At 39.9% G+C, this 19996-nt stretch overlaps 1 protein-coding gene across 1 annotated transcript; it reads left to right on the forward strand.

Moving 5' to 3' along the window:
- Positions 1 to 1573: 1573 nt before the first annotated feature.
- On the forward strand, positions 1574 to 5280 carry LOC141089227 (taste receptor type 2 member 40-like). The gene is made up of 3 exons (XM_073575548.1): positions 1574 to 1691; positions 2056 to 2273; positions 4249 to 5280. Exons 1-3 carry the CDS (start codon positions 1574 to 1576, stop codon positions 5278 to 5280), a joined length of 1368 nt encoding a protein of 455 aa, XP_073431649.1.
- The last annotated feature ends 14716 nt before the right edge of the window (positions 5281 to 19996 follow it).

Raw genomic sequence — 19996 nt, forward strand, 5'->3', positions numbered from 1 at the left:
GGTTTTATAACGGGTTTTTATATTTGTCAGCTGTCAAACACTAAACTATGCTTTTTATTGCAAAAAATAGTGTTTGCATCACCACATATTGAGAGCTATAATTTTTCCATATTTTGGCCCACAGTCATGTGAGGTCTTGATTTTTGAGGGACAAATTGACGTTTTTATTGGTACCATTTTTGGGCACATGACATTTTTTGATCGCTTTTTATTCCGATTTTTGGGAGGCAGAATGAACAAAAACCAGCAATTCATGAATTTCTTTTGGGGGGAGCGTTTATACCATTCCAGGTGTGGTATAATTGATAAAGCAGTTTTATTTTTGGGGTCAGTATGTTGACAGTGATACCTCATTTATATGTTTTTTATGTTTTGGCGCTTTTATACAATAAAAACTATTTTATAGAAAAAATTATTATTTTTGCATCGCTTTATTCTGAGAGCTATAACTTTTTTATTTTTCCGATGATGGAGCTATGTGGTGGCTTGTTTTTTGAGGCAAAAGATGACGTTTTCAGTGGTACCAAGTTTATTTATATCGATCTTTTTGATCGCATGTTATTCCACTTTTTGTTCAGCGGTATGATGATAAAGCATTGTTTTTTTGCCTTGCTTTTTTTATGGTGTTCACTAAAGGGGTTAACTAGTGGGACAGTTTTATAGGTCAGGTCATTACGGACGCAACGATACTAAATATGTGTACTTCTATTGTTTAGATTTTTTTATTCAAATATTGATTTAATGATAGAATAAATATTGATTTTTTAAATTTTTTTATATTTTTACAATTATTTAAAACATTTTTTTAATTTCATTCTTACTTTTACACGGTGTCCCACTATGGGACACTCATTTTGTGCAGACTGATCGCTTATATGGCATGCAGATCTGCATGCCATGCAAGCTGTCAATGCTGCACTCTGTGCACACAGACCTCAGAGACTTCGTGACATGCACTGCGCATCACCGGAAGTCTTTCAGCTCTGGTAACCTGGATGTCGTCATGATGACATCGGGTTACCATGGGAGTGATCGGCAAGCCGCGGGGTCTCCGATCCAAAGGCAGAGGGGATGTCAGCCCCTCTGCCGGCTCTGGAACGCTGTGATCATGTTTGATCGCAGTGTTCCGGGAGTTTAAAGCATTGGGATCTGTGATCTCTCCTGGCACTTATTGCTTGGTGTCAGCTGTGAGAATCAGCTGACACCTGGCTGCGATCAGCCACGCTTTTCCCATGAGCGTGACTGATCCTGTATGACGTACTATTCCGTCCATTGGCATTAAGTCCCAGGGCACATGGACAGAATAGTACATCCAATGTCAGAAAGGGTTTAAAGGCACCAACTTAGAACTTCATTCAAATATTGTGAACAAAGTGTAGTTGTGGTACTCCTACATTCATAAAATCTCTGCACACCGTGCAAAGCCAGAAAAAATTATAAGGAGGGTCATACATATACCCTTGAAGGCACCAAATGAAGTGCCTCATAAAAAAATTAGGAAAATATAGTTGCAGCTCTCCCACACTCATAAAGGCTTTGCACACAGGGTCTATTATTGTCTAGTCATCCATAGATGCTTGAAGGCAACAACTGGCGGGCCTCGTTCAAATATTTTGAAAGTCTAAATTATGTACTTCTACACAAATTAAGGCTTGCACGAAGTGCAAAGCCAGGAGAAAACGATAAGGAGGGTAATACTTGATAAATTTTCTTGCATAAAAAGCTTCAAAATCACATAGCCTTTTGGGCGGCTAAAACGTAGCATGTGCTTTGTAAAGGTTAATGCTTGTTTCCATAGCATAGAGATTTATCTTTGTCTGATAGAAATATTTAAGGTCAATTATTTATCAGTAAAGTACCTTTTCACAGTACAAACATTTTAATACAAGGTTTCTTATTTTTATTTCTACTATATAAAAAAGTTACATTATTAGTATATTAGGCTAATAACTATGTCAAGCTTCAGGGACATGGCTTGTTAAGCACCTCCATATAATTACAGGTCATTGAATTCTTATACATGCTCATCATGTTTATTTTTGGGTGGAAATCAAGTCATATTCACCATTACTGTGAAAGTAACCACTAACTCTGAAGAAACACTGGAGGTTTCAGCACATTTTCTAGGACTTGCATTTCAAGAAACAGCGCTGAGGCAAAAGCTGCCTAAACTGGGAACTCTACATTATATTTCCCGATTTGATAAAGAATATCTGCTTACAAGTATCTATTGCTTAGTTGTACATGCAATTTTTCTCTACAGATACTGGCTGGTAAGTGGCTTAGTTGGAAGATTGTCCTAAAATATGTAGAGTATTTTAGGTTAGGCTTCAATGCAATTGCATATGGCCATCTATCATTACACAAGCACAAAAGGCTATAACATTTTTACACAACAGTTTTTTTAGGTTTTTTTTATCATCACTTTCTAAGAGCCATAATTTACTATTCTCTTCAACATATTTATTAACGATCTGGTAGAAGGTTTACACAGTAAAATATCGATATTTGCAGATGTTACAAAACAATGTAATGCAGTCAATATAACAGAAGATAGTATTCTGCTACAGATGGATCTGGATAAGTTGGAAACTTGGGATGAAAGGTGGTAGATGCGGTTTAACAATGACAAATATAAGGTTATACACATGGGAAGAAGAAATCAATATCACCGTTACACACTGAATGGGAAACCACTGGGTAAATCTGACATGGAGAAGGACTTGGGGATCCTAGTTAATGATAAACTTACCTGGAGCAGCCAGTGCCAGGCAGCGGCTGCTGAGGCAAACAGAATCATGGGGTGCATTAAAAGAGGTCTGGATACACATGATGAGAGCATTATACTGCCTCTGTACAAATCACTGGTTAGACTGCACATGGAGTACTGTGCACAGTTTTGGGCACCGGTGCTCAGGAAGGATATAATGGAACTAGAGCGAGTACAAAGGAGAGCAATAAAATTAATAAAGGGGATGGGGGAACTACAATACCCAGAGAGATTAGCAAAATTAGGATTATTTAGTCTAGAAAAAAAGACGAATGAGGGACGATCTAATAACCATGTATAAGTATATAAGGGGACAATACAAATATCTCTCCGAGGATCTGTTTATACCAAGGAAGGTGACGGTCACAAGGGGGCATTCTCTGCATCTGGAGGAGAGGAGGTTTTTCCACCAACAGAGAAGAGGATTCTTTACTGTTAGGGCAGTGAGAATCTGTAATTCCTTGCCTGAGGAGGTGGTGATGGCAAACTCAGGTGAGGTGGTCAAGAGAGGCCTGGATGTCTTCCTAGGGCGTAACAATATTGTATCTTACAGTTATTATGTTCTTTAGGAGGACGTAGATCTGGGGATTTATTCTGACGTAATATAGGCTGAACTGGATGGACAAATGTCTTTTTTTGGCCTTGTTAACTATATTACTATGTTACTTATATTTTCAACCAATGTACAGTAGATGTATGGGGGATTGTTTTTTATGGGAACAGTTAATTTGCAGTAGCACAATTTTTGTAAAGTATTTTAGGCTATTACTATGCAAATTGTGGAATGAACAAAATGACCAAAACAAACTTTTCTAATTGCATTTGCAATTGTAAAGCTTATATAGTAAATGTAGAAATAGAAAAGGGAACCCACGTCTTAGAAGGGTAGACCCATAGACTATTTTTTGCCTTTCTGCACAGCTAATTCTTCTCTTTTCTCTGCTCTATGTAGAAACAGGAAGTCTCTGTACCTGCTTTTATTATACCCCTCTTCAAATCATGACCCAGCTTCTTGCTCCTCCCCCTGCCAGGGACTTTTGCAGTGGAAAAACTGACTTTCTAAATAGAGCTTAGCAGGATTCAGCTAGTCAGTTTTTAATCATGTGCTGTCTTAGGACTAATGGAAAAGAGAAGAATTAACTGGGTAGAAAGGTAAAATGAGCAATTGTAAGTACATAGTGCTATATAATGTGATGATTTCAATAAATTAAGAAGATACAAATTTTGTTGGGAGTACTTCTTTAAGCTTGATAATTCAATCGTTGGCAGCCAAGGATACTAGGCCATTGAACTCAAGAGACCACTCTTAATTCCTTGAAAGTATTTTTCACTAGAGAGGCAGTAGTAAATATTACTATATAATTTTTTAAAGATCATTTGGATATTTTCACACTGTTGCAACTAATTATGAAATTAATAGGATTAATAGCTTTATTTCAGCCATGATGTGAAGTACCCTGTCTTCTACTGTTCTATAGATTCCTTCATTTTCAAAAAAGGTATTTTGGCTGAACTGGAAAAGCGAAAAGACAGAAACGAGTTCACATACAATGCTACCTGCATTTGTTCTTCTCTCATTGACAGCTTTAGCTATTAGCACAGTGATTGGGTTTTTTACCAATTCTTTTATCATTGTCACTCATGGGATGGACAGAGCCAAAGGAAGAAATATTAATCCAAGAGAATTGATCTTATTCACACTGGGTCTTTTTAATATTGCCTACCAATTCAGTATGGTGGCCAATGACACTGTTCTCTACCTCTGGAGTGATCTGTATTTCTCTGACAATGTCTACACCATCTTCTCTGTTCTTTTGCTGTTTACAATCTTCTCCAGTTTCTGGTTTACATTATGCCTCTGTGGTTTCTACTATGTAATGCTTGTTACATTTGAGAAAACCTTGTTCATGCGTCTAAAGCAAAACATCTCCGACATCGTTCCCTGGATGCTGTTGTCCTCTGTGTTCTTGTCACTTTTTATTAGTGTTCCTGTTACATGGAATATAAAGAAAGATGACTATACTGTCCAGTACAATGAAAATGTCACTGACAACTCCACCACTCAGCAGGGAACGCCCCATATGAGTCTTCAATACCTGCTGGTCACCAGTTTAATTGGTTGCTGTATACCGCTTGTATTGGTGGCCATTTCAAATATTCTTATTATAAAAACTCTATGTCTACATGCAAAGCACCTCGGGAAAAACACAGGTGGCATGAGCATGCAAAGTGTGGAGGCGAGTGTATCTGCAGCTCGTACTGTCACCTCCCTTCTTTTATTATACATCAGCCTTTATGTTTCACAGATATTATTGATTATGGCTATATTCGATGTTGATAGTATATGGTTTTCTGTCTGTCTGGTTGTTATATATGCCTATTCCCCAGTGCAGTCAATCATTCTGATTCTAGGAAGTCCAAAACTTAAGAGTTCATTGGGAAAGTTTTTAAACTCTCCTGTATTCCGTAAAAAGAGATCACCAAGTGACAACATGAAGGCAATAGCATAACTTTTCACATGTATTTTCATACAAATAAAAAGATCTTAGAACCTGCAAACGGTGACGCTGAATTGGATCCCAAACCCTAGACATACCACGGAGAAGATGTCAAGATAAATAATCACTGAGGGATTCATTCATTCATTCATCATGTTTCTCACACCTTCTGAATGTTTAGTGCAGATGCAGACACTTTTATGTTATTAAAATATGTATTAAGTAACTGGCTAGTGTATTCTCACTTTCTCAGCCATAATTTACTTATATTTCCCACCAATGTATGAAGGCTTCTTTTTTTTTGGGAACAGTTAATTTTCTGTAGCACAACTTTTGGGTATCTATTAGTGATGAGCGAGTATGCTCGTTGCTCGTGTTTCCCCGAGCATGCTCGGGTGGTCTCCAAGTATATGGATGTGCTCAGAGATTAAGGCCGGGGTCACACTAACCAATGCAAAATACGGTCCGTAGTTTACATGCGCAATACGGATGAATGACCCCTAAATAGTGCTCCGTATGTCATCCGTAAGCAAGGTGTGGTTGCGTATTTTGCGCATGTCAGCAACTGTATGTAATCCGTATGCAATCCGTATGGCGAGAGTTTCTCGCAGCCTTGAAAAATGGACATTTAACGGTTTTGAGGCCTGCTAACTATTTAAACCATTAGCCTGCACCCTATTTATTGCTTCAGGAACAGGTGGCTGCCTCCATTCTGTCCATTTGTGACCTTGCCTTCACTAGGTTTGTTGGTGTTGTATGTGCAACATGGCAAACAGTCTGAGTTTCAACACAACTGAGCAGGTTCTCTTCAACTGGCTTTTGTCACGCCGCTTTGGCCAACCATACCGTGATAGTGGATCCGCGGAGTTAGAGACACATGTGGGTCCATCCACTTTTGAGGCAACGACTCACAAGAGGTCATTTTCACCGCCTCTATTCTTCTATGCGGGAGCATCCTGTAAAATTATACCAATACTGTCGCATGAGCCTTGCAACATTTGATCGACTCTTGGAGACAGTGCACCCTGGGATAACCTTTCAGGACACAAGGATGCGCAAAGCTATATCTGCAGAGGAGCGACTTCTACTCACAATACGGTATGTACTACACAACCACATTCTCTATGTTCATAATGTTTTGGCCAAAGTATGTATTTTTGGCTTATTGGACTAAGTTTAATGCCCTCATCTTAGTCCACATATGTTTCAACTTACAGGCCAGAATGTTATGTGTAATATGTACTGAATATCACTTAGTAATTGTGCAACCAATTATGTGTGTGTTAGTCGCTCTGAATTCCTAACAAATTTGGTATGTATGTACCTGTTTTTTTTGTAATTTGTGCATTCTAAAATTCTCCTTTTCTGTTGTTCTTCAGCTTCCTGTCCACTGGCCTGTCTTATGCCGCCCTTCACCATGAGTTTCTCATTGGAAGATCAACCATTTCTGGCATAGTCAGGTCAACATGTATTGAAATCTGGACAAGACTACATCAAGTTGTCATGCCCGAGCCCAGGATGGAAGACTGGTTGAGGATATGAAGGGACTTTGAGGAGGAATGCCAGTTTCCTAATTGTATTGGGGCCCTTGATGGCAAACATATCTGGGTGCGTAAGCCGCCGAACTCTGGCTCCCAATTCTTCAATTATAAACAATACTTTTCTGTTGTATTGTTGGCTCTGGCCGACCCTCAATACAAGTTTATAATTGTTGACATTGGGGCCAATGGAAGGACGGGAGACTCTCGAGTCTTCAATACTTCCATTATGGCTCGGCGGCAACGCACCAACCAGTTGGATCTACCACCACCACGCCAGCTACCAGGCTCCACTCAAGAATCAGTCCCTTATGTCCTTGTGGCAGATGAGGCGTTTCAGTTAACACGCAATGTCATGAGGCCATATCCACGGCGCAACTTTGACCACAGGCGCAGAATTTTTAACTTGCGCCTATCACGTGCTCGGCGACTGATGGAGTGTTCCTTTGGCATTCTTTGTGCCAAATGGTGGATAATCCAGTCTGCCATTCAGCTGAGTGAGCAAAATGTTAATGAAGTCGTTAAAGCCTGGGTGGTTCTTCATAACTTCACCAGCATACATGATTGTTCCTCCTCTGCTGGTGTTGTGCGTAGGCCAGACAATGTGCGACCACCTATCAACCCTCAACGTAGACCACTCTCTGGGCTCAAAGTGCGTGATATTTTCACTAATTACTTTATGTCACCTGAGGGGGCTACTTCTTGGCAAGAGCATGCTGTATCTATGTTATAATTTTTGGTTTTATGTGTGTCTAAATAGATATATTTCTACCCCTTCTGATTCTATGACTGTTTAATTGCATTGGTAAGCGTATGTTAGTATGCTGACACGGTTTTTGAGAATTGAGACAGAGACGTAAACTGTAGTAGACAAATTTTTACTTTTGCCTTTTTTTGTTTTGTTTTTTTTTAAAGGCAAACATATTATTGCCATATGATAACAAGGGCAATGGGCCAAATTGGCCTTTTTGCAGATGTGAACATTTTAGAAAAATACAATTTTCACACACATCCAAAAAAAACAGAATGCAATAACAAAATTTCTACATTAGATATTTTGAATCCAAAGGAAAAAAGAGGTGGTCTCCATCAGCAAAATTATATAAAAAAAGATAAAACTCACATTTCTTAGGAAGGTTTTCAAATCATATTAATAAGCCACCATGGCAGGCAAGGCTACCTTACTCGTTTCTGACACATATTACATGTCTGTAAAAAAGACAATATTTCACCTCGCTATACTGGGAAAGTCAAAGGATCAAAATAGACTACACACTTGATAATGCATAGAAAAGGCGTGCTGTCCTTATTCAATTAGTCACTTTTTTGGCAGCTAACTATATTCCCAAATCAAGGCGAACAGCCTCAAGAACATCACGCTCTCTCTATGTATTATCAAGTGAGTAGTCTATTTTCATCCTTTGACTTTTCCAGTATAGTGCGGTGAAATATTGTCTTTTTTACAGACATGTAATATGTGTCAGAAACGCGTAAGGTAGCCTTGCCTGTCATGGTGGCTTATTAATATGATTTGAAAACCTTCCTAATAAATGTGAGTTTTATCTTTTTTATATAATTTTGCTGATGGAGACCACCTCTTTTTTCCTTTGTATTGGGATTTAGAGCACAAGTTGAACCACACTGGACATCTCCTGGCATCAGACCGCTTATGGACACTTATGTACAGTATGCGTAAAGAATTTGCATGTTTTTATGCTCTCATAAATTGTGGTAAGTTGGGGAAGGAGAAGGCGGAAGAGCAGCCTGTGGTTGCTGCTGGCTACTTTGCCCAACATCGCCCTGTGTGGGGGAATACTGTTGCCCATGATGTGGGTAGTGTCCTTCCTCCTGGGATTGTTGGGGGTACTGGCCAGAGTAATAATGAAGAGGGGCACCTTGTTGGGACCAACAAGCCATGTCGTCCCCAACCAGGTTGGGACCAGCCTCCCACACTGGGTGGGAAAAAGTGGCCATATTGGTGGGGTTGGCTAGAGGCAGACATATGTTGCTGGTGTTGTAAAGGTTGGGTAGGGGGAGGAAGGGGGTGAGGTGTAGGCCCACGTATTTGAGGATTCTCAGAGCCCGCTTGAGCAAGCATCTGTGTGGGTGGTCTCATGCGCATTAGATTTCTGGGGGAAAGCTGCCACCTCTCCAGATATTCAAACAGCTCATATGGGGTATTGGGGGGTGTGCTTGCATCAAGCAGGATCTGAAAACATCCTCGAATACGGAGCCTCACCTCACGGGAAAGGGCACGTAGATAAAGGGCCAGGCTACGTGAGTATGCGTCCTCCCCATCATCTGTATTCACTCTAGCCAGATAGTTGAGGACCCCTGTGTCCACATTGGTCCGGGTATCTTGGGCAGGGATCTGGCGCCGTCTTCGTCCTCGCCGGGATGTTCCAGCAGGCTGTGGGGAGCCCCGGATCTGGGCAGTTGGGCTGCTGCTCATGTTGCCCTGCTCCTCCAGTATGCTGAAGGTGCAGCAGCAGACGGTCCTGGTGGTGGGGTTTGTGGCGCAGGCAATGGGTTCTCCTGAGAGGATTCTTCACCCATGCTTCTTGTAGGGGGAGAAGATGGGCCAGCCACCTCATCCCCTACAGGATCAATGATGGGCTCTGTATCTGAGCCCGTTTCTCTATCCGTAAGGTTGGACTGAGTTCTGTTATGAAATAGAACAGAGCCAAAACTACATCAAAATTGTTGACCCTGTAAAGTATCAGTGTAATGTGGTGTGAGGTATCTACTTACGGTCTCAGATCCAGAATAGGGGCGAGGAAGGATAGGTGGTCATAATAGATGTATTTTCGCTTTACGTGGCCCGCATCACCACTCCTGGACCGCTGCTGACGTTCCTGCCTGTACTGATCGCGGATGCTGCGCCAGCGTCTCATCACATCTTCCACTGCAATGTGACAGGAAATTTTCTCAATTTAACATATTTCATCGGTAAAATTTGCTACCAGTAGTCTAGGCATGTGGCCTTCTGGGGTGTGCTTTCTACCCAGGGTGGCATATCTAATTGGGGCATCCAGGCCAGATACACAGGGTCACAATAGTTCATGTATCAAGTAACTACACTTAATAACTTGGTTGGCTAAGAGGATGAGGAGCTTGCGGCCTGGGCCAAATTATGGCAGTGTCAAACCATGTGTCACATCAAAATCTACCCCCCTCATGAGGAAAAAAGTACAAGCACAGGAAGGGGGGGACTGATTCTATATGCATTTTTTGATGTGAGGTAATTTTAATCATTTTTTGGCTTGTACTTACTCAGTTTCTGCTGCTCCTCACGTGGTCGATCACCAAAATCATGGAACATCTGGCGACATATGTGCCTCCATGACGCCTCCTTTCTTGCCCGGTTCGCATAATGGGCATCACGTTGTCCCCAGAGTTCTGGCCACTCCTGCACCAGTACAATGAGCATCTCCACATTGAGGAAATATGGCGCCATGACGCTGCTGTACTCCGTGGAGGCATACTTCATGGATGTCTGGAGCGCTTTTTGAGCTCATTTGCATGTCTAGGCTTCCTGATGATGGATTGGCCCATTTCCTGTCACCAGCCAAAAGACCTGCGTATTTCTCGCAGGTCACACGTGTGGTCCGTGTGTAATCCGTATTTTTTGCGCACCCACAGACTTGCATTGGGGTACTACGGGCGTAGTACGCTGACAATCGCAGCATGCTGCGAGTGGCACGGAGCGTAGGATACGGAGGAGAAATATACGGCTGTTGGGAGCAAACCCATAGAGAATCATTGGTCCGTGTGTAATGCGTGCTTTTAACGCCTCTCACTCGTCCGTATTCCTCTCTAGTGTGACCCCGGCCTTAGTTTCTGTCTCCGCAGCTGCATGATTTACAGCTACTTGACAGCCTGCATACATGTGGGGATTGCCTGTTTGCTAGGGAATTCCCGCATGTATTCAGGCTGTCAAGTAGCCGCAAGTCATGCAGCTGCGGCAATAGAAACTAAATCTCCGAGCACATCCAAATACTTGGATATCACCCAAGCATGCTGTGGGAAACCCTAGCAACAAGCATACTCGCTCATCACTAGTATCCAGCGTCGGACTGGCCCACCGGGGAACCGGTGGATTCTCCGGTGGGCCCTGGCATCTGGTGGGCCCTGGCACCTGCTGGCATACAGGGCCAGCAGTTGCCTAGGGCCCCCGCTGCTCCAGGGGCCCCCAGCCAGTGGTGTGTCGCACACCATGCAGCTGCTATGGGGGCCCCTGCCAGCGGAGCAGCAGTGGGTGTCAGGAGGCAGGAGCCCCTGTCCCCGCTGCTAAAGAGAAATGAATATTCACTGCGAAGCAGTGAATCTCATTTCAGGTCTCCACCCCCCAGAGGCCCCGCCCCCAACCCAGTAAGCCGCTCTGCATCTGTAAGGGCCGGCGCCGCCCTCAGTCCTCTCTGCTCCTGGCTCACAGCCAGTGCGCGATGACGTCACTACATCGCGCACCCGCTGTGTGTCTGGCAGAGGGGGCAGCTCCTGACACTGAAGCCAGGATCAGCGTGGGAGCGAGGAGGAGAGGTGAGTATTGTGTTTTGTTTGTTTTTTATATCTCTCGCTCTCTCTATCTGTCTCTCTCTATCTATCTATCTCTATTTCTCTATATATATCTCTCTTATATCTATCTATCTTTCTATCTCTATCTATTATCTATATCTATCTATTTCTATATCTATCTCTATCGCTCTATCTTTATATCTATCTTTCTATCTCTACATCCTACATCTATCTCTATATCTATCTATTATGTCTATCTATCTATCTCTATATCTATCTATCTTACTCTATCTATCTCTATGTCTATTATCTCTATATTTATTATCTATCTAGCTACCATCTATATCTATCTATCTTTATCTATATATATCTCTATCTAATATATATATCTATCTATCTCTATACCTATCTATCTATTTATCTATCCGTTATCTATCTCTATATCTTTTCTCTGTATCTATCTATCTCTATATCTATATCTCTTGCTATCTATCGCTCTATCTCTATATCTCTATCTATCTCTATATCTATCTCTATTTCTCTCTATATCTATCTCTATATCTCTATAGCTATCTATCTATATATCTCTATCTCTATATCTATCTCTCTGTATATCTATCTATCGCTCTATCTCTATATCTATCTTTCTGTCTCTATATCTATCTATCTTTATCTATTTATCTCTATATCTTTTCTCTGTATCTATCTCTCTCTATATCTATATCTATCTATCTCTATATATATCTATTATCTCTATATCTATATCTATTTCTCTCTATATCTCTCTCTATATCTATCTATCTATTTATCTCTATCTCTATATCTATCTCTCTGTATATCTATCTATCTTTCTATCTCTATATCTATCTCTATATCTATCTATCTTTCTCTATCTATCTATTTATCTCTATCTATTATCTATATCTATCTCTATCTATCGCTCTATCTCTATATCTATCTTTCTATCTCTACATATATCTCTATATCTATCTTTCTATCTAAATCTATCTATATCCATATCTATCTATTATTACTATCTATCTAGCTATCTCTATTATCTATATCTACCTATCTCTATATCTTTCTATCTTACTCTATCTCTATATCTATCTGTTATCTCTATATTTATTATCTATCTTTATCTATCTATCTCTATCTATTATCTATATCTATATCTATCTCTCTATCTATTTATCGATCTCTGTATCTATCTCTCTCTCTATCTACCGCTCTCTCTATCTCTATCTATCTTTATATCTATATCTATCTATCTCTATATCTATTATCTCTATATCTATCTACCTATCTATCTCTATATCTATCTCTATATATATATATCTGTTTCTCTCTATATCTATCTCTATATCTCTCTCTCTCTATAGCTATCTATATATTATCTCTATATCTATATATTATCTCTATATCTATCTATCTCTATATCTATCTATCTATCTCTATATCTATCTATCTATCTCTATATCTGTTATCTCTATATCCATATCTATCTCTATATCCATATCTATCTCTATATCTATCTATCTCTATATCTATCTATCTCTATAGCTATCTTTCTATCTAACACTATATCTCTATATCTATCTCTATATCTCATTATCTATCAATCTCTATCTCTATCTCTCTCTCTTTATCTATCTATCTATTGATCTATCCATCTATCTCTATATCTATCTCTATATCTATCTCTATATCTATCTATTATATCTATCTATTATCTCTATTATCTATATCTATCTATCCATCTATCTATCTAGCTATCTCTATCTCTATATCTCTCTATATCTATCTTTCTAACTCTATATCTATCTCTATACATATCTCTATATCTAGCTATTATCTCTATATCTATATCTATATCTATCTTTCTATATCTATCTGTCTCTATATCTATCTCTATATCTATCTATCTATCTATCTATCTCTATATCTATTATCTCTATATCTATCTATCGCTATATATCTCTATATCTATTTTTATTTATAGCCATCTATCTATATATATTTATCTCTATATCTATATATGTCTATAATATTATTATTATTATTATTATTATTATTATATCTGTATATCTCTATCTATTATCTATCTCTATCTATTATCTATCTCTATCTATATATCTATCTATCTCTATATCTTTCTATCTACAGCTATCTATCTCTATATCTATCTATCTATCTATCCATTATCTATTTTCTATCTATCTCTATATCTATCTACCTATCGATCTATCTATCTATCTATCTATCTATCTATCTATCTTTCTATATCTATCATTATATCTATCTCTATCTATCTCTATCTATCTCTATGAATCTTTCTATCTATATCTATCCATTATCTACTTTCTATCCATTATCTACTATCTATCTCTATATCTATCTATTTCTACATCTATCTTTCTATCTATATCTATCTAACTCTATATCTATATATCTATATAGCATTATACCCTATGAGGGGGTGCATTATTCCCTATGAGGGGGGCAGTATTATACCCTATGAGGGGGCAGCATTATACCCTATGAGGAGGCAGCATTATTCCCTATGAGGGGGTGCATTATACCCTATAAGGGGGTGCATTATTCCCTATGAGGGGGGCAGTATTATACCCTATGAGGGGGGCAGTATTATACCCTATGAGGGGGCAGCATTATACCCTATGAGGGGGTGCATTATTCCCTATGAGGGGGGCAGTATTATACCCTATGAGGGGGTGCATTATTCCCTATGAGGGGGGCAGTGTTATACCTTATGAGGGGGGCAGTATTATACCCTATGAGGGGGGCAGTATTATACCCTATGAGGGGGCAGCATTATACCCTATGAGGGGGTGCATTATTCCCTATGAGGGGGGCAGTATTATACCCTATGAGGGGGGCAGTATTATACCCTATGAGGGGGTGCATTATACCCTATGAGGGGGTGCATTATACCCTATGAGGGGGGCAGTATTATATTCTATGAGATGGTTGCATTATATTCTATGAGATGGCTGCATTATACTATGTGAGGGGGCTGCTTTATATTCTATGAGGGGGCTACCCCAACTCCTGCTACATAATTAAGACATGTACAACCTTATATTATACCCGGATATTAGCGTGTTTTACCACATAATTGGTGGTCTGGTATTTAACTCTATGCAGCTACATAGTGGGCCCCAAGAATGATTTTCTCTGGTGGGCCCAAGGTGTTCCAGTCCGACGCTGCTAGTATCTATGATGACTCAATGAGTCATTAATTTTCGTTTCTTTTTTTTTTCTTGAGGAAGGAATTTTTCTTACCAAAGATATGCAGTGCATTAAAAAAAAGGATTCGCACCCCATGAACTTTTCCACATTTTTTCATATAACACCCACAACCTTAACCCCTTAGTGATGGAGCCAATTTTTAAAATTCTGACCAATATCACCTTATGTGGTGATAACTCTGGAACGCTTCAACAAATCCCATTGATTTTGAGACTGTTTTTTCGTGGCACATTATAGTTTATGATAATGGTAAATTTAGGTTGATATGTTTTGTGTTTATTTATAAAAAATATCAGAAACTTGACAAAAATGTAAAAAAATTGCAATATTCAAACTTTGAATGATTATCCGTTTAATCCAGATAGTCATACCACAGAAAAACATTCATAAATAACATTTCCCATAAGTTTGCCTTACATCAGCACCATTTTTAAAATGCTAATTTATTTTGTTAGGCTTTTAGGAGGTTTAAAAATGTAAGTCTATGTGAACTCGCTGCGGATTGGTCTGCAGATTTCCGTAATTCAATTAATAATGAATGTCCCACGATGATCTCTCGTGGAGAGCTGTAACATCAGCAGATGCGACCACTCTCCAGGGGCTCCAGTGATACAATGACGGAGATAATCCTCTGCATTGTATCACTCCGCCGCCGACAGGTCACCTGAGTTCACCTGTCACTTTGCGGCACTACAGTGTGAGATTTTTCTCACGCTGTAGTGCCGTAAAGCGAAAGGCTTAACTCCGATGACACACTGCTGGAGGGTTATCTCCGGTCAGTGTGTCATCGGAGGCCTATAGAGCGGGCACATCTGTTGATTTAACAGCTCTCCATTGGAAATCATCGTGGGACAATCGTTATTAAAGAGGGACTGCTTCGGATAGGGAGTATACTGTTGGTTTGTTTTTTTTATTTTTTTTACAGGAGACAATGGCTTCACTTGGATTTAGGCGTGTAATAAAAATAATGAAAAAAATGTGTCATGTTTTATTTCATTAAAATACTTTTTTCTGGCTGTGTCTTTTTTTAACCCTTTGATACTATAAGATTAATAATGGATAGATGTCTTATTGACACCTCTCCATTATTAACCGGGCTTAAAGTCACCTTACGATAGCAAGGTGACATTAACACCTTATTACTCCATATGCCACCACTACACGGAGGTGGGATGAGAGAGGCTAAGTGTCAGAATTGGTGCATCGTACAAATGCGCCACTTCTGGGGCAGCTGCGGGCTGGTATTTGTAGCAAGGGGGGCAATATCCATGTCCCCTTCCTAGGCTAAGAATATCAGCACGCAGCTGTCTGCATAGCCTTTCTGGCTATAAAATATAGGGGGCCCCACATCAATTTTTTTGGGGGGTACCCCTATTTTAATAGCCAGTAAAGGCTATGCAGACAGCTGTGGGCTGATATTCATAGCCTAGGAAGGGGCCATGGATATTACCCCCTTCCCAGGCTACAAATATTGGCCCCCGGCCATCGGCTTTCCCTCTCTGGCACAGAAAATTGTGCGGTAGCCCACGCCATTTTTTTACCTTTTTTTTTCACAATTAAACATATTGTTCATTAAAAAACATCGGCCTTGCTATTATATATCTATCTATATCTATCCATAGATGTATCAAAAGATAGATATATCTATGGGTATATCTATACAGTAGATAGTGTAGGGATTCGACTCGCTCAGGTGCAGCGGGAGAGAATCTTGAGACAGGTTCTTTCAAAGTTCATGAGGTTCATTTGCGTCATAAACCCATAAAGCAGTATATCACCAAAAATAGCTGTTAGCTTAGGCAAAAAGAATACAAACGTCCGTTGCTTCAGACTGAGACCGGCAGTCTCAGCACACATGGGAGGCTAAAGGCCCTTTTACATTTAGCGATGCACCAGCGATCCGACCCGGTCAGGATCGCTGGTGCATCGCTAAATGATCGCTAGTGAGCTTCCACACAGGAAGACCTCACAGCGATGCAGCAGCGATACAGCGGACGATACTCACCTTTCACACACAGCGATCCTGACGTCCTCCCGCCCGCGTCCAGCGTCGCTCGTCTCACACAGCAGGAAGCCCCAGCAGGAAGCAGACGACGAGAAATGGAGCCTCCCGATCTCGCGCGATCAGCGATGGACAGCGGTGGGAGCCGGTCGTTGGTAAGTATCACACATAGTGATATCGCTAGCAATATCGCTATAACGTCACAAAATCGTTGACGTTATAGCGATATTGCTAGCGATATCGCTATGTGTAAAACCCCCTTTAGTCCTCCCCACCTGCAACAACTCCCTGGTTCAGGAGCAGGCTACATTATAAGGGTGTAGCCACACCCACGAACCCAGCAGCTGACTGGTCACGTGACTGTGACCTCACCACAGGTCCTTGCAAAACATTAGTAATATAGCAATATCTATTATGCCTTACATTTCGGAGACAAGCCATCTCTGTGACACATATCTCCCATCGATTATACAACCCTTAGCCACGCCACAATAGATATAGATGTACAGTTAGATATTTCAGTTTTTGAATTTCCATAGAACTTTAAAATAACCAATAAATTTTGTTCAACTTCACAATTGTGTCCCACTTGTTGTTGATTCTTCACCAAAAATGTACATTTGGTATCTTTATGATTGAAAAAATTGAAAAGTTCCAGGGGGCCGAATACTTTCGCAAGGCACTGTATATAGATAGATAGATAGATAGATAGATCTATCTATCTATACATATATCTATTTATCTATAGATCTATCTATCTATAGATCTATTTATCCCATATCTATTTTATCTATAGATATATCTATGTATTTATAGATATATCTATCTATCACATTCCTTCTATCTATAGATCTACTTATCTATCTATCCCATATCTATCTATCTATCTATCTATCGATCTCTATATAGATAGATAGATAGATATGGGATAGATAGATATTTAGATAGATAGAAGGAATGAGATAGATGGATAGATAGATGAAATGAGATAGATAGATAGATAGATAGATAGATAGATAGATAGATAGATGTGGACTCTAGGGGCCCACCCTACAGCTATATACAAATATCTGTCAGTCGTTATCCCCATTATAGTGGACCATCGGCTGTAAAATACAGGCGGCCCTGCACATCTACTGTGCGCCCCCATAACTGGGATGTATAATTACGGTAGTTTACATTAATAGGGTTCTTTGGTTAGAACAAGTTATCACCGATCCATGGGCTCCACAGGATAGGTGATCGCTTAGGTCCGACCATTAGAAACTGCACCGATCGGAAGAATGAAAACGTTTTATCAATGATAGGACACTTATCCCCATTTTAAAATGGAATGGCAGGTGGGATATCTGACCGTACCTCCATTCATTCTCTTTGGAGCGTCTAGAAAAAAACAAGTGCAGCCACTGAGGGAAAGAATGGATGCCACTCCAGTCTAATGGGAATAAAAAGTTCCACATTTTGCTGAATGGGTCCAAGTAGTCAGACCCCCACCAATCAATATGTTATCACTTATTCTGTGGATAGATGATTACTTTTTTCCACAGGAAACCCCCTGTAACTATGTCTCTGACACTGTGTACAAAGTATTTAATCTCTTGTTGAAATAAAGAATCTTCTCCTAATTAATATCAGAGAGAACAAATGACTGCCATACACATCACAATCCACTATACCAAGACCAATACCACCACATACATGATGAAATACCAAAACACAATGATCAGACCACATGGAGACCGAATAATACTACATACATGGGACAAATACCACCACCCCATGACCAGATCACATATTACCACCACATAGTGACCGAATAATATGACATTACCAGCATATAGGGACCAAATAATATCACATTCAAGGAGAAATACTGCCACACCGTGACCAGACCACAAATTACCACCACATAGTGACCGAATACTACAATACTGATTATGAATACAAACCACAATACTAACAACACTTATTACCACCAGTGACATTATACACAGTACCTCTGTATAAAGTGTCAGCGTACAGGTAATACAGTGATCACCAGTGACATTATACACAGGACCTCTGTATATAGTGTCAGTGTACAGGTAATGCAATAATCACTGCTGACATTATACACAGGAACTCTATATAGTGTCAGTGTACAGGTAATACCTGTGACATTATACACAGGAGATCTGTATATAGCGTCGGTGTACAGGTAATACAGAGATCACCAGGGACATTATACACAGGACCTCTATATATAGCATATAGTGTACAGGTAATACAGTGATCACCAGTGACATTATACACAGGAGCTCTATATATAGTGTCAGTGTACAGGTAATGCAGTAATCACTGCTGACATTATACACAGGAACTCTATATATAGTATCAGTGTACAGGTAATACAGGGATCACCAGTGACATTATACACAGGAACTCTGTATATAGTGTTAGTGTACAGGTAATGCAATAATCACTGCTGACATTATACACAGGAACTCTATATAGTGTCAGTGTACAGGTAATACCAGTGACATTATACACAGGAGATCTGTATATAGCGTCAGTGTACAGGTAATACAGTGATCACCAGTGACATTATACACAGGACCTCTATATATAGCATATAGTGTACAGGTAATACAGTGATCACCAGTGACATTATACACAGGAGCTCTATATATAGTGTCAGTGTACAGGTAATGCAGTAATCACTGCTGACATTATACACAGGAACTCTATATATAGTATCAGTGTACAGGTAATACAGTGATCACCAGTGACATTATACACAGGAGCTCTATATATAGTGTCAGTGTACAGGTAATGCAGTAATCACTGCTGACATTATACACAGGAACTCTATATATAGTATCAGTGTACAGGTAATACAGGGATCACCAGGGACATTATACACAGGAACTCTGCATATAGTGTCAGTGTACAGGTAATGCAATAATCACTGCTGACATTATACACAGGAGCTCTATATATAGTATCAGTGTACAGGTAATACCAGTCACATTATACACAGGAGCTCTGTATATAGTGTCAGTGTACAGGTAATACAGTGATCACCTGTGACATTATACACAGGACCTCTGTATATAGCATATAGTATACAGGTAATACAGTGATCACCAGTAGCATTATAAAAAGGAGCTCTGTATATAGTATCAGTGTAAAGGTAATACAGTGATCACCAGTGACATTATACACAGGAGCTCTGTATATAGTGTCAGCGTACAGGTAGTACAGTACTCACTGGTGACATTATACACAGGAACTCTATATACTGTATAGTGTCAGTGTACAGTTAATACAGGGATCACCAGTGACATTATACACAGGAGATCTGTATATAGTGACAGTGTACAGGTAATACAGTGATCACCAGTGACGTTATACACTGGAGCTC

Source organism: Dendrobates tinctorius, unplaced genomic scaffold, assembly GCF_039654945.1.
Source record: "Dendrobates tinctorius isolate UK_male_01 unplaced genomic scaffold, ASM3965494v1 ptg000044l, whole genome shotgun sequence".
NCBI classification, from domain to species: Eukaryota; Metazoa; Chordata; class Amphibia; order Anura; family Dendrobatidae; genus Dendrobates; species Dendrobates tinctorius.

What these genes read in the sequence shown, in the direction of transcription:
- LOC141089227 (XM_073575548.1), top strand. Translation starts at nt 1,574, where the DNA reads ATGCTTGAAGGCAACAACTGGCGGGCCTCGTTCAAATATTTTGAAAGT. An exon ending in AGGAGAAAACGATAAGGAGG is followed by an intron (nt 1,692 to 2,055) that starts GTAATACTTGAT and finishes GTGGAAATCAAG; the next exon opens with TCATATTCACCATTACTGTG. An exon ending in TTCTCTACAGATACTGGCTG is followed by an intron (nt 2,274 to 4,248) that starts GTAAGTGGCTTA and finishes ACTGTTCTATAG; the next exon opens with ATTCCTTCATTTTCAAAAAA.